General features: G+C 50.3%; 1 protein-coding gene across 7 annotated transcripts in view; it reads left to right on the forward strand.

The window, feature by feature from the left end:
• The window catches only part of PKP2 (plakophilin 2), a 115,435-nt gene that overhangs the window by 59,002 nt on the left and 31,645 nt on the right, over window positions 1-24,788 (forward strand). For 6 of the 7 annotated variants that reach the window (XM_054696257.1, XM_054696258.1, XM_054696261.1 and 3 more), the window contains 4 exons: window positions 12,144-12,256; window positions 12,568-13,193; window positions 18,963-19,098; window positions 20,200-20,407. In XM_054696257.1, coding sequence (XP_054552232.1) covers window positions 12,248-12,256; window positions 12,568-13,193; window positions 18,963-19,098; window positions 20,200-20,407 — 979 coding nt within the window. In that variant the 5' untranslated portion in view covers window positions 12,144-12,247. Of the gene's footprint in view, window positions 1-10,422; window positions 10,441-12,143; window positions 12,257-12,567; window positions 13,194-18,962; window positions 19,099-20,199; window positions 20,408-24,788 lie in introns of those variants that run through there. The other variant, XM_054696263.1, reaches the window with a different exon arrangement.

Consider the following 24,788-nt stretch of genomic DNA (forward strand, 5'->3'; position numbering starts at 1 on the left):
TTAGCCTTGGAGGTGAAGGGGTTAAAAAAACAGGACTACGTTAGTAAGTGATAGTTAGGGGAGGTGGAGGGGGAACCAGTTAAGAAAATTAGAGAACACGATCTATCATTTTCTTCCCTGCTAAATAAAGTTAGATGGGCAGAGCGACCTGGCACCTCTTTTTTCAATTGCTTTTGCTTTTTACTGTAGGACTCATACAGACTTGTTACTTATTACAGAAAAGGAGAGAAATTGATATTGAGTTGGAAGATTTTAAACTGTGCACCCTGGGAGACTGTGTGTTTTTGATTTGTGCAAAAGAATCCCAGAGGGTCAGCTCATCAATATTTGTCAATATTTACATAAGTGAAAGGTAAACAGGAGATACTGAGTGATTAGAGTTAACATAATGGTAGGCCTGCTGTGTGCCAGGAATCAGGCTGTGTGGCTTGAGTTCATCACATATCACTGAGATTCAAAAAAAACCCAACCTGCCAGCGAGGGAGTTGCTTTAATCCTCATCTGACTGATGAGGAAGCTAAGCAGTTAAATAACACTCAAGTTCCCATAGTAAGTGGCAGGACTGGTATTTAAGCTACTAAGCCTGAATGTTAAAAGTACGGATCAGTTATATTATTCGGTTCTTCAAAATATTAATACAAGTTAGAATTTATCTGATGCTAAGCCCCTCTGCGGCCCCCTCCCGTCTTCCTCTCAATAAACCGAGGGAAGGGAGGCCAGGAGGATAGAGAACAAGGAGACCCAGGACCTGGGGAAATAATCTTCTTTAGGTCAGGGAGCCTGGCCGAAGACACTGGACAGCTGAGGCCAGGCTTGCCTAGGGGTAATTACCCTCCACCCCGCCCCAATCTGTGCTTGAGCCACACTAGCTTCTGCTTGGAGGGGGGGTGTAGGAGGAGTATCCCTTAATGCTTAATGTCACACACGAAGATGCCAAGAAAGCAACCTGAATCAAGTGTGCAGTACATGGGGCAGGGGAGCGAAGCAAAGGGACCTCAGCTGAGCATCTGCTGCTGTCCTCCCCCATGTTCTAGAAGCTTCATGTGTGCATTTCATTATATCCTAAAGACAGTGACATGAGGTAGACACAAGGTCCATGTCCCATGGCTGCATGTGACCTTCCTCTCTGCCACCTGTGAATTTACTTCCCTTGGTGAATCCACAACCCCAGAGCCCGTGCCGCCTGCAGAGCACGTGCCGGGCTGAATGGAACCAGTCTCCACTCGCTCTAGAGCAAGGAGTTTAAAGTCCCAAGGAGGAAGCACCCCTCTAATAACCACATCCCCAAATCCCCAGCAGGAGAGGGGACCAGCTGTTGCATCAGGGAGCGTGAAGTGTCAGTTAGAGGGCGAGCTGAAGGGAGATTTGGAAAGCTGCTGGCAGGACCGGGGCTTCAAAAATTCCCTGGCATGGGTTCCGGGAGGTGGCTGGGGACCAGCATTCCCAGGGACACGGCAGGAGCCCTTCATCGTTCCCAGATTGCTGTGGCAGAACACCGGCCCTACTTGGGGCCCCGGCCAGAATTCAGGGCAACATAAGTGACACCCCCAACTAGGAGCCAAAGGCTTGCATGGTTGGAGGACTGCAGCCACCTTCCCACCCCATAGCCGCACAGCAGGGCAAGCCGGGCACGAATGGCGTCAGACAACACCCACTTTACTCCAAAACCTCAGCTTTGAGACTCAAATGGACTCAAAGGCATTCAGCACCCACAGGCCAGGGTACACTCTCAGGCGGTTCTTGGCTGCGGTTTTATTAGAGCTCTCTGGAATGGCTGGGGGATGGCTGTGGCCTGGGCGTTGTTTTTATTATTTCCGTGTAACTATCATGTCTCAAAGGCTGAAGCAGCAGTGGTTGCTGGAAGAGACATGGCTTGGAAAGAGCCCTGTAGCAACACAGCACAGGCGGTGGGGCTGGGGGAATGGCTGGCACACATGCAGGGCAGGCCGCAGCCATCTGCTGAGGGGATGAGACAGATGTGGCTGATTCGTTGGTAAATTCCTGGCTAGGGTCTTTAATGGTCAGCGTCTTTCAAAGGCCTTAGTACAGGTGGGTGGTTTCACTATAAATCACTCGATTTCTGTTACTTTATTTTATTAACTGTGCTGAACATTTTAAAGTTGCCCGTAACCCTTTGAGCTTGTGTGGAAGAGGCCAGGGGTCAGAGGTGAATAGCATTGTGAAAGCAGGCCATATTGAAGGATTTTTTAAAAAACTCTTTGATATAGTCATAAAGGAGATATGTAAGAATTGCAAGCATTCACAAAGGGAAAAGCATTTTAGGTATCGGTGTCCTATTTGTTCCATGTCTAAAGCACCTATGTTACTTGTTACACAGTTGCCCCCCAGGTGCCTCCACAGAAAGAAAGCCACTGCTTGAGCTGTGGTGTGCAATACTTACAAAGTACAATGAACAATGTCCTAATAAAATTTACAGCTGCTTTGAAAATTACTGTCAAATCTTGAAGTGTGCCATGTTCTTAGACGATTTGCTAGCCAAGCAATTTGAATATTTGCAATCAGAGGGAATTCTGGAGAAAGGGCTGAAAATTGGCTAAGGTCTTAAAAAAGGCAATAGGTATTACAGGCATGAGGTAGGGGTGGGGCAGGAGTTCAGACATTACTCAAATCTTGAATGAGTTATTGGTTGGCCCAAAAAGGAATCCTAGGAATGAAGCAATTCTGAAGCAATTCTGGGAGCTAAGTAACTGTCATTCAGACAGTGGGGGAGACAGCGAAGGCAGAAAACAGCCAGGTGGGACAGGGGGTTGAGGGGGGTGGACTGATACCCTGAATGGGGGTGCCTGTGTGCCCTGTACTTCAGGGTCCCCTCATCTGCCTGAGCTCAGTGAGTAGCAGATGGAGTTCAGGGAGCACCTCCCCTCCCCAAAATGTCTGTGTGTTCAGAAATTCTTCTAATTCTACAGTAAATAGACAAAGAAGTAGAATGCTAACGAAATGGTGATTGCAAAATTTAACTCCAGTTCCCTGGAAGTGACGGGAACACAGCTCTCTTTTATGGTGGGGACGCTTCAGAATAAACATGCTAGGCTGCAAAAGCCTCACCGATGGGTTCACACCCAGGCACACCTCACAGAGAAGAAGGCGTTTGCCTGGGCTTTTTTTTTTTTTAATTAAATTTTTTTTTGTGTGTGTAAAAGAACTGGGGTGTAGACCAGAGGTACGGGGGTAAGAGGATTCACCAGAGACAGAGTAGGGAGTAGAACAGGCAGACTGAAATCCACTGCTGAGGGGAGCAGCGGGTGAGACAGGAGAGGTCTGCTGCATCCTAGGTGGGTCAGCTACCTGGCCAAGGAACTAACTCAGGCCATAGTGGTGATAGCACTGAGACCCCTAGGCCACCAGGGAGGCCCTGCCTGAGCTTTTTGAGGGGGGCAGGGGCTTATCAACTTAAACATTCTGGGGTTGTGCTGTTCACTTGAACACTTTCTTCTGAAGTGCTTTGGTTATCAGCTAAAAAGCTTTTTTCTCACATACTGAAATAAACACATTTACATTCTTTTAGCTTCCCATGTAGTTAACATTGATCTTTTTACGAATATTGTTAATTGAGTTCACATTGGTTTATACTGATCCCATAATTGTAGGGTCCCCTTTCGGGATAGTTGCCAGAATGCACCCACCACCCAAGAACCCACAGCCCCTGGACCCCCTCCCTCCTTTCTTCTCATTGCTAACAACGATTTTGTGCTAGAACTCATTTCTGAGTCCAATCAGTAAAAATGATTAGAAGCCTTATTTCTCATCTCAAACCGAGATTATTATTAGCAACCTGTCTCTGATAGTGGCGAGCCGTGACAAACGTGTGGCTAAAATCCCTGGAATGTGTCCACAGACCGTCATAAGGTCATCTATTTCCACCTTAAATGATCTTCAAGGATTTCACACCATACCATTCTGAGAGGAATGTGACTCTGAGCAAGACGTACAGAGATAAAAATGTGACCCTCCTCCCCAGGGTCAGGCCATGATGCCAGCAGGACAGACAAAGTGGGAGAAATGGACACTTTGCGGTAGAGCAAGCAGTTCACCCTCTGACCTACTAGGGTAAGAATGAGCAGTAATTTCCGGTCCTCTTACAATAGAAATACTACAGAATCAGCGCATGTCTTTTGTGTAATGCCGTGAACAGTGACTGATAGTAGACAGAAACCAGCGCTTACATTCTTGGGTGCAGTGCTTAAAGCCAGAGCCCAGTGGGACACGTAGATCAAAACGTATATTGGAAGAAAAGAACCTTGAGCATTTGAAAACACAGCTTGCCATCCCCAGTAAGAGCACCCACAGGTTATAGCCTTAGAGTCACCAGCTTTTGGCTTAACATTATTAATTGGCCAGTGTCGTCATCAAGATTCTGCAGCTCCTTGATTTGTAAGAATTTCAGAAGAAAGAGGTGCTTATTGAAAGTTTAATAAATCATTTCCACTGAATCTTTTTTTTTTTAAGATTTATTTATTCATGCATACAAGAACCAGGGTACAGGCCAGATGCATGGGAGGGTGAGAGGATTCACCAGAGACAGAGCGGGCAACAGAGCAGGCAGACTGACAGAAATACACTGCTGAGGGGAGCAGCCAGTGAGACAGGAGAGGTCTGCCTCACCATATGGGATTCTCACCAGCCGGCTGGGATCGAACCCGGCTGCAGAGCCTGCAGACAGCTTCACAGCGCTGCGCTCAACCGCCTGCGCCACAGGGGAAGGCCCTCCACTGAATCTTAAATGGCACTAGTACGTCCGTGGGAGGGGGTGAGAGAATGCCGGGCGTACTGATTACCTTTGTTTCTCTGGAGGAGGAGAGCCAACGGGACTTTCCTTGATAGATTATAGACACGTCTGTGGCTAAAGAACAGCTCGATGTTACAGATGATCACGCCATACACACAGACGGGGGCATGACAATAAGTGCACGGTACCCAGGAGCCAGGAGCACCTGACCCAAGCAGACACAGCCACTTTGCTGTTGCTCAGAAAGCCTTCACTGTGTTGGGGGAATGGGGTCTCCCCTCTTAGTTCCAGAATAACAGAGGAGCCGTAAACAGTCCCAGCCCTGTCTCCCCGCACATGCTCCAGGACAAAGCACACACCGCGGCTGTCCTCATGACTCTTTTTCTCCAGGGAGGAGACATCAGCTCTGGGGAGAGATGTCGGCCTGAAGGGCTGAGGGTGAACTGAATGTGCACAACTAAGGTATTTTGAGTGCAAGGAAATATGAGCAGTGGCCCATTAGCCTGTCCAGTGCTAAGGAGGGGTGTGCTACACACAGCAGTCAAAGATGGGCTTCTCCACAGCAAGGAGGTAAAAGCCTGCCTGGAGAACAGCACCACAGCCTGCTTTCATTGTTCCCTCTGAGCTGCTGGAGTGGGTCTGCGCACTGCTAACACCTCATTGCCTCTTTGCCTGTTGCCACTCTGGGTTTCCTGTGCCACCTCCAGGAGCAGAGTCTGCATTAACACTCACTGCAAGTTCTTCAGGATCTGACACCTACGGCTTCTCAAACTCCATCCCCATCCCCCACTCTGCCCCCCTCTGCCCACTCCACAGGCCCCGCTTGATTGTGTTGTCCTCCTTGGCCGGAAACTCTCCCCCCCTACATCCCCAACTGAAGCAGGTTAAAAGATCTGATCTTGCAAAGAACAGAACAGGTTTCTGAAAGCTCGTGGGGGCAGATCCAAAGGTCTCAAGGAAAGGGCACATCAGTGAGAAATGGATAAGCAGGGAGGAAGGGTCTGGCCTGCAAGGGGCAGTGGCCTAGAGTCCTTGCAAGACTTGCAGATGATTCAGTGGGGGCGCTGTGTGTTCACCCTCTGTCTGTCTCGTCCCTGTGGGCGTAACTTGACATTCACTGTGTTTGTTGTGGAGGGTGAGGTCTTAGCTCCTCACATGGAGAGAGCTCCAAGGAAGGGTTGTCCTAAGGCAAGGGCTACCTCATAGGAATCAACCGGCTCTGTGCCTTCCCCGTGTCTGCCCAGTGCTGCTCAGTATGTGTAATGGCTGGCTGGGAAGCACAAATTCTGCATCACATATTCTGGAGATGCTAGCAAGAGATGCTGGTGGGCAGGGCAGGGCAGAAGAGCCTCTTGCCTGGGTGTTTCTTTGCCTTTAGGGGAGTGACTCATGACCCCCAGATGGCCACGTCTGTTGTGACAGGGAGGGGACAGAACATTCAGGATTCGGTGGCCAGGTGGAATGCTGTGTGGACTGGCCTCACGGAGGTGAGGGCCACTTCTCTGGGGTGCGGGGGTCTGTCCAGAGCCCCCACCAGGCCTTCTGGCTGGCCTCCCACGGCCCATCCATTTCCCGTGGCTGTACTGTTCACTGGCCACTGCACACTCTTAGCCCAATTTTCTGCAGTGCAAAACATTACCAGATTTTGGTCTACTTGAAAACAAATCTTCACCATCATTTCTTTTTTCTTAATCCACAAGTTCCACTCACTCAGCAGCCTGAGCCCACACTCACCTGACTTGCCTTTGAGGTGAGGAATCAGGTTTCCATGACTACCTGGTCATTTTTCTTGACACAAGAATAGAGGGGGGCAAATGAAGCATTATTTAAAAACACAGTCCCGGAATGAATCCTGCGGCCTGTGGCCATGTGGACAAATGACCGGGAGCCCGTCATGGGGGTCTCGCTGGGTCTTCGTATGTCATTTCTCTCTTAAGTCCCAACTTTGGTTAGTAAATGACTGGAAGGAGCCATTAAATATGAGCTGCTTGACAAATTCCTTCCCATATTTTCAAGAGGGCAGTTCTGACATCTGAACAAGATGTTCCCCCATTGGGCTCGAGTGGAAGTCTCAGCGCATCAGGGAATGGGGAGAACCAGGGGGGCCACCGCCCAGATGTGCTGGGAAAGAGTGACTGGGTGAGGAGCCTTAGATGTCCAGCCTCTGTCCACCAGAGACCACTGTGGGCACGGCGCACTGGGGAGCCCCTCTGTGGGACACAGTGAGGTACATCTGTAACACACACCTGCTGCTTTCTCTGCACCCTTTAACCATACCTGCATCACTGGAATTCTGCATCAAATTCTGCATCACATATTCTGGAGATGCTAACAAGAGATGCTGGTGGGCAGGGCAAGGCAGAAGGGCCTCTTGCCTGGGTGTTTCTTTGCCTTTAGGGGAGTGACTCATGACCCCCAGATGGCCATGTCTGTTGTGACAGGGAGGGGACAGATTCCTCCATTTCTACCCTTTTTCCTTAGAGCTTGGTGGGAACTGGTCCATGCCCAGAGAGGGCTGGGCTTGAAGGGAAAGGCGCTTTTCTGAACTGGAGTGTGACGGTCTTTTTAGAAGCAGGCGATACAGTGGTTTTATTTCACTGGTTAGCAGGTCTTAGTGCTCTAAAATCCACTGGAGTCACCCCAGAGATTTGACCATTACATTTCATGAACGCTCCACACTCCCTAGTTAGGCGATACGTCTGCTCACACAACTCACAAAGGGAAAAACCCATATTCAGAAGCAACGTGCTTCTTTAAGTCCAAACAAGGATCCGTTCTTGGGGCAATACTTTTGTATTTGACCAGACTCTGAGGTATTTCCCCTAATGCTGCTCAGGGACACAGCTTGCAAACTAACATTCAGACCAGGACGACGGGATGGGGGGCGGGGGTGTGGAGTGTCACCACTCTTCAATCTCCAGGCTCTTGGAGTCTTTCCACCAGAAGAGGCGCCCCTCCCCCCCCAGCCCCAGCATCACCTCTCCTGCCCCCCTTGCTTTGGCCTGGGTTGTTTGTTATTTGAGGGGGAGGGAGTTTAAGGTTCTCTGTAACTACTTCACTTTTTTTTCCTGTGGGTTCCATAAAATGTCCACGGTGTTTTGGGAAGAAAAGGTTTGGAGAATGCTTCCTGGCCTGAGCCAATATTCATTCAAAATAGTGCCCATCAGTCATCATCTTCTTGAGTAAACGGCAAAAGCACGTTATGCCTCATGCAAGGGAGATCCCCGGCCAGAAGCCGCATCCACAGCTGCTGGACTCATCACAGCCACCCAGGAAATCAATCCAATGCGACTGGGTGAAATGACCAGAATAAACACTCTGACACATAGCACTGTGCAAATTAAAGCAGGCACACCTGCCTACCCCTTTCTCAAACCATTAACTCATGAAAAACAAAGATTTTTGTGAGACCCAAATGCTGTTTTAAAAATTGTGTCTCATTTCTGCATGTTGCTTCTAGATCCTAAAAGCCCCTAATGCCTCTCTCTTCCTCTCTCCCTCTCTCTGTCTCTCTCTGTGTGTCTCTCTCTCTTTCTCTGTCTCTCTCTGTCTCTGTCTCTGTCTCTCTCTGTCTCTCTCTCTCTCTCTCTCTCTCTGTCTCTCTCTCTCACTGCCAGGAGCTGGGATTAGGGAAAGGGAGGCATCCAAATTTGTCCTCACACATAGAAAATCTCAAGTGCAGACCACGTGCACACGTTTCCCCAACGTTGGGAAGATTCCAACGCCTCTTACGAAGTAAACCAGTCCTTTGATGTATAATCACATCCTGATTTCCCATGTTAGAAAATCTGGACTTTTGTGGTCTGTTTATTTGAAGCAGTTGTATGTGCCTGTACGCAGGATCTGTTTTTGTTTGCTCTCTTGTTTCTGTCTTTGGCAACAGCAGGGCTGAGTTGTTTTACTTGTTCAGTCGTCTTATTATTGAACAGAAAATCTGATTGAACAGAAAAGTATGACTTGCCTTCAAGAGAGTAGATTCCGTTCTGATTAAATATGCCTTTAAAAAAAAAAATCCCCCCTCCCCAGTCCAAAATTTCCTTAAAATTTTAGAACACAGCTGCTGATTCGTCTTTCAGCCACTGTGCTGGTCCCAAACTCATGAACACCCAGGAGTTAACCTGCCTGACTTGTTAACTGGAGAAGCATCGGTTGGGTGTCCCGGAGGCCACAGTCGGAGGCACCCCTTCTCTTGCACAGAAAGAGTCCTGGTTTCAAAATCCGGTCTTATTTTACTCCCCATTCCCATTGACCTTGTAGTTATTTGGGAAACTGCTAAACTGCTAAACCAGTCCATTCATGTGAAAGGGAAGGAGAGGCGTCCTTCTAGGGACAGTGTAAGGAAAAAAAGAAAATTTACAGAATGTCAGGAGTGGCCCAGGTAAAAGGAATGGCTGCTTTTGGTCCTCACATCAAAATCCATGGTCATAATCCCTCCCAGACTTCTGAAATGGCACTTTCAGAGAGGCTGCGGAGCAACATGAGCGCAGACTGGCACAAAGGAGGAACTTAGTTCAAACATGATGTTAACTCTGGTTGCAATCGAGAGCAAGTCATTTCAGTTTTGTACAGGGAGATGACTGCATCTGGCTCTGTGTCACAGAATGTTGAAAAGACATATATAAACCAATTTAAGCTCCTTAAAGAAAAGTGACAGTGAAATGTAAGGTGTTTTCATGTAAGTTCCTTTCAAAAACCTCACAACCTCCAGCAATAGTGGGATGTAAACCTTTTGCTCCATCAGGCCTGACTATAAAACCCAGGGGTTTCCCTCTGCTGGGACACCTGGACTCTCTGCATGCTGCCCAGAGATCTGCACATACTCCCACACTAGCAGGCATCTTGGCCTCACAATGCAGCAGCCCCCATTTAGCAGCTCCTGGATATCTGGCTGCTCCTGCAGGTGACCTTGAGCTCAAGGGACCCACTGCAGAAACTTGTCTTGAATTCTTCCAGAAACACCCTCCCACCAGGTGCCATTTTATTATGGAGTGACAGGGGTGCCTGTTCCCTACCACCATCCACATATGCCCATGGACACTTTCCCATGCCAGATTGCCCCTGATTTTCTCTTATTCTTTTTTTTTTTTTTCACAATCCAAAATTTTAAACATGGATACCCCTAAAGTAGTTTTTCAAAAGCCAATACATTTGGATTCTTACATATCAGCTGACCATCAGTTCTCTGCCTGGCCACAGCTCCCATGGACGAGGCTCCAGGTCTTCCGGGACAGGGCATAGACTAAGCCAGGCCCTGACCGTCCCCCCCAATGCCTGTGCTGAGGGCTCCCTGGCCCCCAGACTCCAGGATCAGAACCAGAATGTTTCTGGGCCTGCCGGCTGGCAGCAACACCCACCCTGAATTGAGGGGCAAAGGGTGAGGGATGTGGGGGGAACAGAGTTGAGAAGCTAACAGCCTGGGTTGGAGCCTGGGGGATTGAGTCCTGACAGCCCCTCGGTGTGGTCCTGGGATCCTGAAGGAGATTCTGTTCCCTCATTCTTTGTGCAGGGGCCAGGCATCCTGACATGGAGGTTAAAATTGAAGGAGCAGCCTGATCTTTGGCCAGTCCTGTGGCGGCAGCTGAGCCTGGCTTCTCTCAAGCCCCTGGTCTGGGGGCTGACACCATCTGTGGTGGCCTCCCAGGACCCCTGGAGGCCTGACCTTGTTTACCAGCCAGATGATTTGGCGCCAGGAAGTAAGGACACAGGTCTACACGTAATTTGGGTGGACTCATGCTTTTGAGAATTCTGGCAGCAAAGGTCTCTGACTCCCTCCCCTCAGAACAGCCTGAGAATCCACTGTGAGTCATGAAGTTGTGTCTTCATGACAATTTGCTGGGAAATCAGCTGGTGTGTTCTCAACGTGCAGATTCACTAACATCCCTCTCAAGTCTCTGCCGCCCGGGGGGCTAGCTGACTGCTTTCCTCTCAGATTTCTTAAAGAATGCTCTGTGACAGAAATTTTGGTTAAAATCAAGGCACTAGAAATTACCTAGGTTTTAGCAACGTTTGATTATTTTATTTATTTTTTGTATGTTGTTTTTAATTTTGCGTAGAAGAACTGTGGTGTAGGCCAGAGGTGCGGGGGGTGGGGGAGAGGTTTCACCAGAGACAGAGTGGGGAGCAGAACAGGTAAATAGGCTGAAATTAACTGCTGAGGAGAGCAGCGGGAGAGACAGGAGAGGTCTGCTGCACCCCATGTGAGGGCCAGGGGATCCCCTGGGTGGGGATCAGAGATTGAACTCAGGCTATAGCAGTGACAGCCCTGAGACTCAACCCCTAGGCCACAAGGGAGGCCCCATCTTTGATTATTTTTATTAGCCTTTTTTTTTTGTAAAGCAGCAGATCACAAAAAAAGAACACGTAAAAAGCTGGGAGGAGGATAAAAGAGGTGAGGGGGGGGGGTGCTGGCACCATCTCCTAGGTCATCCCCGCCTCCAAGAAGAGGATTTTGGTAGACCTTGAGGTCTGGGCTGAGCTGGCTCTTCCTCTGGCTGCTCTGTGTGCAGGAGGGTGCACTAGCTACCTGACCCCAAAGCTGAAGTCAGCGGGGCGCCCCACCCAGCTCTCCTGCCCCAGTCCCTAGTCTGTCCCCTCCACCCTGCCTTTCACTCCAGGCTTGGTCTTTCTCCAGCCGATCCTGGTTTTCTTTGACCACACCCTGGGTTTGTCTTAGGGCTCTTATCTGGCAGTGCTGAGTCACCATTGTCTTTATTGCCTGCAGCTATGGCATTCTCGGCTCCTTGTCCTGCAGGACTCAGGGCAGAGGGAGTTAGGACCCGCTCACTCTCCAAATCATCCCCAAATTCTTCAGCATCATAACAAACCAGTAGTTTTTGGATTTTTGTAAAAACCTCCTCTTCCCTTTACTCAAAAAGAAAAAAAAAAACTTAAAAAGATTTTTAAATTCTACTTGTATTTTGAAAAGCTTGTGGAGAATGTTGCAGTAACAATCATTTGCCAAAGCCAAGAGTGATACGAAACCAACATTTAAATGCTGTAGTAGCTGGGCCTCCCTGGTGGCGCAAGGGGTTAAGCATCGCACTATGAAGCAATCTGCAGCCTCTGCAATGTGAATTCAATCCCCACCCCCCCACCCAGGGAGAAACCCTCATGGCCAGGCAAACCTCTTCTGTCTCACCCCCTGCTCCCCTCAGCAGTGTATTTCAGTCAGTCTGCCTATTCTGTTCCCCACTCTGTCTCTGGGGAATCCTCTCGCCCCCCACACCTCTAGCCTGTACCCCAGCTCTTGTATGCATAAATAAATGAATCTTTACAAAATAAATAAATACTGTAGTAGTTGACATAAAGCTACTATTTATTATTGGCCTTCTTATTTTTACAACGAACCGTTGCTGTTCGGCCCACTTACTTTATTTCCATGTGTGCTTGATTTCAGGGAATCTCCACCGAACCAGCAGTGTGCCCGAATATGTCTACAATCTACATTTGCTTGAAAACAATTTTACTGGAGGGCGAACCCCGGCCACCCTAACCTATGACATGCTAAAGGTAGGCTACCAAAGAGGGTCACGGAGTCACCCTCTCGCGGGAAACAGTTGCGGCCCCGCAGCCACTGCATTTGGGTGCTTCCCCTTCCTAAGCCCTGCTGTGAATTCTGGAGGCGTGGACACCTGGAACACGGGCCCTCACGCAAGACCCAATCCCAGTGCCAATCACTGTTGACCAAGTCTTGTTTAAAAACAGATTTGGCAAAACAGTAAAAAAAAATCTGGGGGTGGAGGGACAAATTTTACCCGGAATGGCCACGTCTCCCGGGGCAGGGCGGGCGCGCTGACGGCTGCCCGTGTCTCTCTCCGCAGGCGGGCGCCACTGCCACGTACGACAGCCGCTGGGGGCGCGCGCCAGGCTGGCACAGCTCGCAGCGCTCCGTGGAGGAGCGCGGCTGGCGGCAGCCACTGCGCAGGCTGGAGGTCTCGCCCGACAGCAGCCCGGAGCGCGCGCGCTATGCGCACAGCCTGTGCGAGTCCCGCTGCGCCCCGCGCGGGCCCGGCCTGCGCACCCTGGACGCCCAGCGGACCCTGCTGATGCCCCCACGCTATGCGCGCTCGGAGGCGGCGGGGCTGGGCTTCTCCGGGACCGCCACCCGCACCCGCGGCACCTACCACGTGCAGCGGCGCCTGGGCTCCGCCGCCGACTGGGCCTTCGAAGGCCCGCGGCCCGGGACCAGCCACAGCCTGGGCGACCTCCTGGAGAAGGAGAACTATGGGGCCGGCCGCCCGCGGCCGCAGCACACCCTCCAACACCGCGCCTTCCGCGCGTCCTGGCGCCAGAGCTCCTTCCACAGCGCAGGCTGCGCGCGGGAGGTCGGCCCCAGCGTGGGGGTGGACCCGAGCCGCCGCGCGCACATGACAGCCGGACAAGTGGCCGCCGTGGGAGCGGGCTCCGCGCCGGTGGACCGGCCCGCGCTCCCTGACACCCCGCTCGGGTGAGTCTAAAGCGACCGCTTCTCGGGCAGCGTGACGGGCAGGGCAGCCCCGGGGCCCAGGGACAGGGGCCCGGACACCTGCGAGTGGCAGCTCGGGCCATAAGGCTGCCCTGGCCGCCTGCATGTGGGCTGGAATGACAACTTCCTGCAAAGGTACCTGCGTGGTGGAGACTCGCAGGTGTGTTCCTAGTCGTTCCTTGCAGTCAAGGAGGGAAAATGGCAAAAGATTGGTCCTGGGGCTCAGAGGCGCAGCAGATGCTGTTTGGATAACTACTGACTGACAAGGCAGAGCTGAACAAAGGCGGCAGGTTTCTGGGTGTCCTTCCTTTCTCTGAGACCTGAGATTTTCTCTTTTGATTCCTATGTTAGCAGGAGGGAGGGTATTTTTTGGCAACACTGAATAAGATAATTGAATTTTCCAGGTCAGGCCTTCCTGTCTCCCATTACTTCCTGGTCTGATTAATTCAGTCCTTGGAACTTCACCCCTAATCAAGGTTACTGCTGGCGCCAACATTTTGTGAAGTGAAGAAGTCACTACAGTAGCAATTGATTAAACCAGTAGCTTCTATATAGTGCCACTTTGGTGCCTCATTTGATCTCGATAAGTCGTTTGGTGGAAGCTGGTGGTTCTGACGTCCCTTTCAGGGAGGTGTGTGGGGTTGCCCCTTGCCACGCGGGCACTGATGCTGCAAGGTGCTTGGGTCATCTCATCTTGGAGCTGGACATATTTTTTGTAAAGCAAGCGCTGGCATGAAACAGGTAACATTTCTTGTTGAAAGGAGGTCTTTGTCGGTAAGGACACACATAAAGAAGAACAAATGTAGGAGGTAATTATTTATGGGGGGAAGCTGATTGATCAAGGCTTCTAAATGGATCCTTCAAAATTTGCTGAATAGCTGCTGCACTTGAGGATTTGTGCCGGGCACATTTTTTAACAAAAACAAAGCACACCACACCCTCCAGCAGCCCTTTCTGTCCTCCCCACCTATGTGCCTGTGCTTCATAAACCACCTGCGCTCCTCCATCCTCACCCCCTTGCTACATGGCCTCACCCCCTACCATTTCACTGCAGGTCCCCACACACACCCCAGCTGTGCCTCCTGCCACACACCCACAGCAGACACACCATGACTCAATGGGAGGAGGGGATGCATTTGGCCCCACTGTCTGTGAAATCCTGTCCAAGCTTGGTGTTCAGGGTACCAGTCTCCCCTGGTTTCCACGTGTCCTCCTGCTGCTGCTTCTCATCCTCCTGAGTGCTCCTTTTCTGCCTCCTAGGCATCCCCGCCTCTCTCTGTCCAAAAGGAAATTTGTCAGCCCCTCCCCACCCTCTTGCCCTCACCACCTCCTCTTATACACCGAGAGGGCCCACTTACTTCTCCCTCCATGCTCACATATCCACCAGCCAGACTTTTATCTCCTTCACAGGTTTTACATTTTTGCCCTTTTCCTGGCTTAGGTCTCTCTGCCGCCGGTCTTGCTTGCTCAGAGCTGTTCTCTGGGAACATGGGAAGCGTCTTCCCGAATGGGATGATTTGTCTCTGCTTGTTGACCTTGCTGTGATTCCAAGTCTTCATGCTTTTAGGATAGTTCACAGACCCTCTGCCTATCTCTCCAGTTTCGGCTCTTTGTATTCTGCTCCACTGTTTCACCATCATCCCAAACCCACCTCCACACAACTCTCAAGCCACTGGGGACCACCCGTACCTTCTTGTATTCCTCCTTCCTCTTCACCCATCCAACCCATCTCAGCTGTCTGTCTAGTAACTAGCTGCCTGCCTACCTGCCTACGACCCAACCCCCGGCGATCTCTTGCCGCCTGAGCTCTGGCTCCCCCCCATTCTGGTGTTGGCTGGGACACCATTTGCCTGACCACTCCCCCACAATCTCATTTGGGTGCCCCAGATAGCCAAGCCGGCTGTGTGGCTGTGTGGTTATCAGATGGTACCTAGTGATTACTCACTTACTTATCAGCACTCCCTCTAGACTTTGAACTGTGTCTTATCTTTATATTTTGAGCACCCTAAAACAGCACAGGTCCGTGAATGCACAATATAAACATATAGTGGCAGAGTGAAAGAACGAAAGGAGGAGGAAATGCTTTACTTTTCGCAATCTAGGTTCTTCTTTCTTTTTCTTTTTCTTTTTTTTTTAAGATTTATTTATTTATTTATAAAAGCACTGGGTACAGTCAGAAGCACGGGAGGGTGAGAGAATTCACCAGAGCCAGAGCAGGGAACAGAACAGGCAGACTGACGAAATACACTGCTGAGGGGAGCAGCGGGCGCGGCAGGAGAGGTCTGCGCGCCATGTGGGACCCTCACGGGCGACCAGGGAACTAGCTGGCACTGCAGAAGCTGTGGGCAGCTTGGCAGCCCAGTGCTCAACCGCTGCGCCACCAGGGGAGGCCCCATCTAGGTTTTTCTGTGGCACAAATTCTGGAAGAAGAATTAAACCATACTATTTACGGTTTAGTGGGCAGGGTAAATTAATTAGTCATTTCAGAGAATAGAAGATACTCTTGGGGTCATAGAAATTTAGAGAGCAAGGAATCTGTTCATGATGATTTCCAAAATTGCTACCAGGGAGACTAGAAATCATGGGACTGATTCTTCTAGAAAATCTCACCCTCTGTGGGAACGTGGCTGGACAAGGGGACATCTGGGCCTGGCTCCCCTCCCTGGGTGTCCCCAGGCTTTGCTCTGTACCAACATGCATTTCAGCCTCTACCCAGCACCTGTTTTTGGAAGCAACATTTTTATGTCCAGTGAAATTCCCACATGTCAAGAAGAGCTCTTTTATGTATAGGGACCATTCCTATAAAATAGATAAAACTCTAAACCTGCATGATGTCACACGGTGTCACAGCAGATCTTTCTTTCCCGAGAAGAATGACCACAGTTACTAGTTCCACTGAAACCCTAGAGCATGGTGTGAAAGGGAGTCAACGTCTGCTTCAAATCAGACCAATGTAAAAGGTTTAAAAAAATGACCAAATAAAAATATCTAGGCCACTTCTTCTGAGAATATGATTTTATACCTTTGAGGGAGGGGTGTTCAGAATACTAGGTCCCTCCAGCCTGCCTGGCAGTACGGGAGAGTCTTGGGCAGGAGAGGACAGATAAGGGGTCAGGGCGGGCGGCTGTCTGGACGAGGAGAATGGGGAGATACCACAGATGGCCCGCACCCTGGTGATCCCAGTCCAGCGTGTGACACAGCAGAAAGGACAAGTCACCCGCATCACCCCCCCACCCCACCCCTCATCACTGCGCTGTTGTTTGATTTTCCCCATCACCCTCCTTCCGCTTCCCTTTGAACAGCCCAGGAGGAAGCTTTATGGCCTCCTCTGCGACTTGGTCATGCTCTCAAAACTATCTTTAGAAACCTGTGCCCGCCCAGGGTCATCTCTCCAAACCCATGCTTCCTCCACCTTGGGCCAGGCTTGCGTCCTGGCCTCCCATAGGGGAGCGTCCAGCAGCAGGGAGTCCTTGGGGCAGGCTATGCTTTTAATGGACAAGAGTGCAGTTGGCTGAGGGCTCAAGCACATTTAAAAGCACCATTTCAGCTTTTCTCCCATAATAGCCCCTAATCTGACCAGTGATACCGTGCCCGGCTTCCTCTTACACTCTCCATGTCCACTTTGTCATGTTCAAGCTCTAAGTAAGGCTGGTGAGGAGACTCACTTCTAGAGGATACATCCGGGGGGTGAGGGGACCCAGGGACACCTATTCTTCCTCCCCCCACCCTTTCTCCCAACTCAGCCTTCCAGGAGTGCTTTAGGGGGGAGTGGGGAGAGAGGAAGAGCAGGAGGGGAAAGAACAACTCAGAGCAGGCCGGGGCAGGGGCATTTCACTGAATGAGGATATTCGAGTTGAGTCTTAAAGAATGCATAGGAATTGGACAGGGAGATGGGCTTTCCAGAAAGGTCAGAGAGGGTGATTGTGAAAGGCCAGCAATGCTTAAGAAGGACTTCAGGCAGTGTCACTGGAAGATGGGGAGGGAGGGTTGGGGGAGAGGGGCCGGGTGACCAGGCCTAGCACCCTGCTGGAACCCCAAGGGGACTGGGCGTGGGCTTCTTGCCACGTGAGCTTCTTGCCAGGGAATCTTAGTTCAGCTGGGAGTAGTTGCAGCAACAGTGTGAAGGGGCATGGGGCGGGTGGGGCTGACGACGACGGAGCTAATTGTGAATCACTTTCAGGTAAAGAAAGAGCTAGAGGAATGGAATAATTTGGGGGTGTTATTAAATCTGGAAAACTCAAACTGTCCTGAGTCATTTATGACTTATAAAGTGGATTAATGACTACATCTTTTTTTTTTTAAGCTGCATTAAACAGAAGCCATTCTTATGTTAGGGCTGATCTCCTGTTGGATGGAGAGGGTGGATAGTTATATTGTCGCTGAGGTTGAGATTTTAGCCTCTGGATTTCTCTGTAAAGGCATGGAATGTATTTCTATCTCTTTGAAAAGGTGTGTTTGTATTGAATAAAAAAAAATTACTCAAATTCTGGTTTTAATGGTAACAGCCTCCCCTTTTCCCCAATTAAATTGACTCCCCAGGCGTAACGTTTGAAAACATGAGGTCATGGTTGGAGCCTCACTGTGGCTGCCAGGCCGTCGTGCTAGGTTTCTTATGTGGTGGCTTCTGTGTTGGAACGCATCTCCGAAGCAGGGGGCATTAGCTCTCAGTCGCAAGGCCATGGCCTTCCTCCCCTAGCCTGGGCCCCCCCAAGTATGAATACGCCCTCACAGGTGCCCTCTGGGCACCCCCACTACCTGAGTGATTCAGCTGTCAGTGATGCTGAGGCCTTCAGCCCAGGTGTGTGAGGCTGGTCCTGCTGGGCCCAAGGCCCAGCTGGAACACCTCCGGGCTGGCAGTCCAGCCCCTGTGGCTTCCTGAGGGGGAGGGTCCAGCAGCAGGGAGCCAGCGGGGCAGGCCATGCTTTTTGTGCACAAGAGTGCCAGAGGACACAGAGTGGAAAACAGAGGCTTCTTTGGGGGAATTTGAGCTCACAAGGAACACTTTTCTCCTGCTCTGTAGCCCTCCTCTGTGTCCAGTGCCTGGGGCTTTGTCTTAACAGTAGGCGCCTGCAGGGAGTGAGAGGGGGATATGAGTTCACAGGAGACAACCTGCTTCTGCCAAGGATAGGGCCACAGGTTGGACATAAAATGGTACATTTTAAGGAGGAGCCCGTTTGTGCTTGAGTCTAGCCATGGCCTTCCCGTGGGCCTTGTCTCACCTGCACACCTAGTGACACTACAAACTCCATCCCGCTGGCTCTTGCTGTCTATGCACTATACGCTGATGTAGTCATTAATTAAGAACACTTTTAGAATCCTTAAAAAAAAAAAAACCTCACATTCAGGTAAATAACAGGTGCTGAGCAGCTGGGAGAAAAGTCTGGTGGGGTATTTTCTCTCCTGGTGTGACATTCCAGGGCTAGAGTGCTTTTTAAGTTCTGTGACCAGATTTTTAACAATTGTCATCTGAAGTCTTACTGGGGCTTTAAAGTGATTTTTCCGGTGTAATTCTCCCTGCATGCGTGTTTATTCTAAACAGAGCCCTGTTTCTCCCTCTGGGAGACGCCGGCCATGACCCCTCCGAGCCCAGAGGTAAATCCCTCTGGAGAAGCTGAAGCTTATGGTGCCTTTGATCTGGCCACTGACAGGCCCTTGGCAGGAGCAGGACTGGGGTCAGGCCTTCAGGAGCTCCCCATGGATGGCGGGAGGGGCCGCCGTGCACATTTGCTGAAGCCGGGCCTGTGTTTGCAGGATCACGGACATGGAGATGACCCTGGAGCGAGCTGTGGGCATGTTGGACACAGACCACACGCCGCCCGCCAGGATCTGCGCAGCCGCCACCTTCATCCAGCACGAGTGCTTCCAGAAGGCTGAGGCGCGCAAGAGGGTGAGTGGCCTTCTGTGCGGCAGTCTCTGCAGGCTCCTTCCCCCCTCAGCCCACATGCCGTCCATCTGTCCATCTGGTGACTACATAGAACTCAGCACCTCCTGCACCCCCAGACAGAGACGTGGGGGAGAGCTGTCACTTTGCTATAGCTGAGGTTATCTTCATGGTTATTATGTAGATTATCTTGAAATCTTGGCTTTGTGACAGCTTATTCCCCCAAATCTCCACATTGAAATGTTGAAAATGGCTGAGAACTTTATGGGAGGCTCTTACCAGCTGAAATATTCACAGACAGGTGCTAGCTGGAGCCTGTGACAAGGAAAGCCTCTGCCGCCACTTAGCCTCCTCTCCAGCAGCTGCGTCCACCCCTGGATTACCATAGACCATGCTGACACCCTAAAAGGCAACATTGGAATCTGCCACCTATTTCCATGTCCTACTCGTGATTCTGGCCTTCTGCTTCTTTATCTAACAGCCTGCTCTTTCTTGTCTATTTGGGTAGAAGAGATACTTTTTAAATGGCTTGTTTAAATGTGTATTGTTTACTTAAAGTACTGGTGTAATTTATAGAAATCTTTCTAAATACTCAAAGCCACTAATCACAAAAATAGCTCACATGTAGGGTTAGTTTGCGTGGCTGCTACTAGTTGCCCTGGTGAATGAATTTTTATTTCTACTAGCGGTGGAGATGACTTCTGACAGTAGAGTTTTACTCTTGGATGGCATATTCTTTCCTAAAACCTCCATCATTCCCCAAATCCCTGGTTCTCTGCTTCTTAATTTATTATGCTCAAGACTTTTCTTACTTGACCCTTTCTGTCCTCCTGTCACTTACCTGCTGTTCACCACTGAGCCTTCACTTCTTTCATAGGTTTCAGCCTTAACAGCCCAGGTTTGTTGTGGGTGCCACTGTGAGAGATGCCGCACACTGGGGGTGCACTGCACACCCAGGGCTCAGTTTGCACCCACAGTTCTTGATTCACGGCACCCACCTCAGCAGACTTCTCTGTCCCCCATTATGCTGGATGTCTCCTCTGCCAAGCCAGATGAGGCCCCATCAGGAATGTGTGCGTCAGAGTCCTCCTTTGTGCTCCTTCCCAGGTTAACCAGCTTCACGGTATCCCCAAGCTCCTGCAGCTTCTCAAAGTCCAGAGTGAAGATGTTCAGAGGGCGGCATGCGGGGCCCTGAGGAACTTGGTGTTTGAGGATAACGACAACAAGGTGGAGGTGGCCGAGCTCAACGGGGTCCCGCGGCTGCTGCAGGTGCTGAGGCAGACCAGAGACCTGGAGACCAAGAAGCAGATCACAGGTAGGGCCCACAAAAGGAGCAGCCAGGGCGGGTCTGGCCCCCTGCCCTCTGGATTTCCCCTCAGTGTCCTGGAAGGTGGTCAAGGAGTGAAGGGGGAGCTGTCACTCCAGGAGCCCAGCCCCTGCTGGCCTCCATTGCAGCTCAGACCAAGTTCAAATTGCTCACTGTGATTTATTAAAAACTCCCTGCACCAGGGCCTCCCTGATGGCCTAGAGGTTAAGTATCAGCATTGTCACTGCAAAGGCCTGAGTTTGATCCCCAGCCAGGGAGCTGACCCACATAGGGCACAGCAGACCTCTCCTGTCTCTCCTGCTGCTCCCCTCAGCAGTGGATTTCAGTAGATCCACCTGTTTCACTCCCCAATGTGTCTCTGGGGAATCCTCTCACCACCCACACCTCTGGATTCTTCTATGCTAAAAAATAAATAAGTTATATATTATGTATACATTTATACATGTAAATTTAAAATGTAAATTTTATAAAAACATAAATTTAAAATGTATATAAGTGTATTTATATACTTATGGACAATTTTAATTTTCATAAAAGCCTTGGGTTTGAGGGGTTTTTTAGGTATTAGATATTCAGTCTGAGTTTCTCAGGAGGTACAAAGAAGTTAGCCCTCTTGGGCCTCCCCATTGACGCAGCTTTTGAGCCCTGAGCTGCGAAGCTGCCCGCAGCCTCTGCAGCTCTGGTTCAATCACCGGCCGCCGGCAAGGGTCCTACATGGTACGCAGACCTTTCCTGCCACACCCGCTGCTCGCCTCAGCAGTGTACTTCTTCAGTCTGCCTGTTCTGCTCCCCGCTCTGGCTCTGGTGAATTCTCTCACCCTCCCGCACTTCTGGCTGTACCCAGTGCTTATATAAATAAATAAATAAATCTTAAAAAAAAGAAGTTAGCCCTCTTTAACGCCATGTGATAAGGCGTTATAAGGGATGATAAGGCGTTATAAGTGATAAGGGATGATCATGTCAATGGTAATAGTTGATAGTATTCCTTCTTGATTAAAAAGGAGCCATAAGAGGGCTTCCCTGGTGGCTCAGCGGTTGAGCGCTGGGTTGCGAAGCTGCCCGCGGCCTCTGCCGCGCCGGTTCGATCCCCGGCTGCTCCCCGGCCACCGGAGGAGGGTCCCGCATGGCGCGCAGACCTCTTCTGCCGCCCGCTGCTCCCCTCAGCAGTGTACTTCGGTCCTTCTGCCTGCTCTGCTCCCTGCTCTGGCTCTGGTGAATTCTCTCACCCTCCTGCGCTTCTGACTGTACCCAGTGCATGTATAAACAAACAAACAAATAAATAAATAAATAAATAAAACATAAAAAAAAAAAAAAAAAAAAAGGAGCCATAAGAGTTTTAGATTGAATTGTGTGTGTTTTGCACTTCAGCTGTCCTCACTTTATTATACAGACTTTCCTATAATGTTTTTGTCATTATAGCCTCTCTGTCCATTTATCTTAAAATATCACAGTTTTTCTACCTTGATACATTTTAACTTTATGGAGCTATGAAGGGTGGTGCTGTGCCCCCTGCCAACATCCTCTCAGGTCCAGACACAGTTTCTGTCCCTCCATGTCCCGGGAGAATGAACACAGCAGTTAGGGCTGATCTCATCCCTTCATTCAGCCGACATTTATAGAACAGCTTTCAAGTGTCCAGCTGTGAGAGTCACAGCCTAGGGTGGTTGTGGGTCCTATTTTCTCTCTACTAAAGCAGGAATAATTAGGTGATGGTTGACATTTTATTTCTTTATTGCAAATAATTCCATTAGGTGATTATGAATTGATTAGTTATTCAAGAGCCAAACCTTACCTTTTCTTCATTAAAATATAGTATTAGGATTAACCTGTTCAGGCAGAAAAGACTTTACCTTGTAGGCTTGAAAGGGGATATAGGCTTTGGGTTGATGTTTTGAAGGAGAATGAAGTCACTCCTGGCAAAGTAAATATCACTAGCATAGCAGAGAAGCTGAAAGCAGCGGCTGGTTATTTGGAGGAAGCGTGGCTGGTGAGTGCGTGGGGCTCGGAGGTGATGGCTGGAGAGCTGGGGAGGGCTGGACACGTGTCAAGGAAGTAACCCACTGGACTTCACTTCCTCCTCCCAGGGCTGTATGGAGCTGAAGTCAGAGAGCATTCTGTGGTCCTGATATCACAGAAACTATTGGTCACCCTCAGATAACCTATGGATAACGCAGGCTGGCCAGACGTCCCTGCCTTCCATGTTGACTGAGTGGGGTTGCTGTTTCAGTGCTTGATGCAAATCCTTCTAAGGAACTTCCTGTAAGCTCAGTTAATGGAAGAGCAAAGGGAGTGCTTCCGGGCCTCAGAAATAAATTGTTGACTCACAAAAGGCTGTTTACATCTTGGTTTAGAGACACAAAGCAAGGAACTCACAGTGGACTCTTGCATGGTTAGTTTCTCAGGGCCCCTTTGCCTGAGCCCCTGTTGGTGCTCAAGGCTCTCTGGGGCTCTCTTTCTCAGCTCTTCCTCCCCCCAGCTGCCAGCTGCCTTAGGCACTGATGATAGTTTACCTACAACCAGCCTGGTGCTAGGGGAGGCAGGCAGGTAAACAAATTACCCATATTGCACAACCAGCAAAGAACAAAGCCCAGGTTTAAATCCACTTCTGTCTGGGTGTCTTGTATTGCCAAGCGACTTCCACCCATACCTTTGGGGCAGAGCTGAGTCAGTTTTACACTTCTTGGGGCAGGAGCTTGTCTTTGAGACTCAGCTTGGAGGGACTCTCTGCTGACCCTCACTCTCTGGCCACCACATCAGGCGAGCCTCCATCTCCATCTGCCCCGAGGAGCTGTGTGCTTAGTCGTTGAGGAACACTGTGGCTCAGAGTTCCCAGTCTATCTGCTCTGCTTCTGGTGATTGCTTTTTAAAATGAAGTCGTCGCTGCACTGTGCTCCGATCCCTATAAAGGCCGCACTGGTGCGCACAGGCATTTACTACGTGAGCCCGCTGACACTCCCCTCCCAGCCAGCAGCTGCAGTTGGTCAGTCTGTCTCCAGTCCTCACACCTTAGTCTTGCTGTTGTGTTAGCCTAGAGCCTTGTTCCACACCTGGCACCTGCTGAGCCCACTCCCTGGCCGCTGTCTCCGGGGTCACTGTTCCACCAGCATCTTCGTGTGACCCTTGCACATGCCCTCTCAGCCCCTCTCTGCTCAGCATGGCTTTAGGGAATGGCCTGGGCACCTATTAATGTTAGCTTCCTGCTTCTTTCACACTGCAGGTGCGTGATGGAGGGGGTCTCAAGGGCCCCTAACTGTTAAGGGGTCCACACTCTAAAATAGGGGGTCTGGAGATTCATACATTCAAAGGCAAAGATAGCATACTCTTAGTGTGAAAGATTTTTAGTGGAATTGTTGTTGAGAAAGAAAGAGAAAAAAGAAAGGCTTTCAAATAATAGATTCCACTAAAATTTCAAAAATCACACATCTTCTCATGGGCAAGTCCCCAGCTAAACAGGCTGATCTCAGAGAGGAGCAGCTGAGACCCAAGAGCTTGCACAAGTCCAAGGCACCTTCTGGTGGGAACACAAGAAAGGGGTGAGGCAGGCCCCAGAGGCTTTGATGGAAGGAGAGCCCAAAATGTAAATCCAGCACGTGGTCAAGATAACGCTGCCCTGTCCCTGCCCAGGATCAGGAGCGGCCTCCTCGTGTCTCAGGCCTGACTCTCTTCCACATTGTCTCTCAACCCGCCCCCCACCCCGTCTCCTCCTCCCTCTTCACCTCTGTTTATACATCTGCCTCACCCCTGTTTATACATCCACCTCTGTTTAAACATCCACCTCACCCCTCCCCAGATGCCCCCATTCAGGGAGTCCAGTTCCCGGTCTCCTGGAGTTACCATCCCAGGGATCCCTGGGGAGTGCTGGGGTGGGGCTTTCATCCCAGCAGGAGGGCAGTGCTTCCCCTCCAGGTGGAAGGACCCAGACCCGGGTTAAGAACTTCCCACAGAGACTGTCCCCCACTTACCAGGGTGGTGCTCGAGTGCCCACAGGAGCAGATCATCTGTGGCTCAGAGGCTCATTTTCGTGGTCGCTGGGAAGTGAATGCCCACTGGAAGGGGGCTCTGCCTTGGGTTCAAAGGGGGGGCAGACAGACAGGCCCTGATACAAATGAAGCAGGGCCGGGATCCTGTCCTGCATTTGGGGGAGTCTGGGATGGTGGGAAATGAGGTTTATGTGAGGTGCATGTTGAGTGTGCATTTTACAAGAATATTTAATTAGATTGCTATTAAATGTTTACTTTTAAATAATTATGCACCTTTCAAAAATGATTGCTTATTATTTTATCCTACATTTGTGCAGCCACATACCTTGGGTCTATAACTTGGAATAAATAGTCTTTGTAGTAGTGTGGTGTTTTAGATAGGATTTGTA

This window comes from Talpa occidentalis, unplaced genomic scaffold, assembly GCF_014898055.3.
Source record: "Talpa occidentalis isolate TD23 unplaced genomic scaffold, MPIMG_talOcc4v2.1 talOcc4.16, whole genome shotgun sequence".
Taxonomy (NCBI): Eukaryota; Metazoa; Chordata; class Mammalia; order Eulipotyphla; family Talpidae; genus Talpa; species Talpa occidentalis.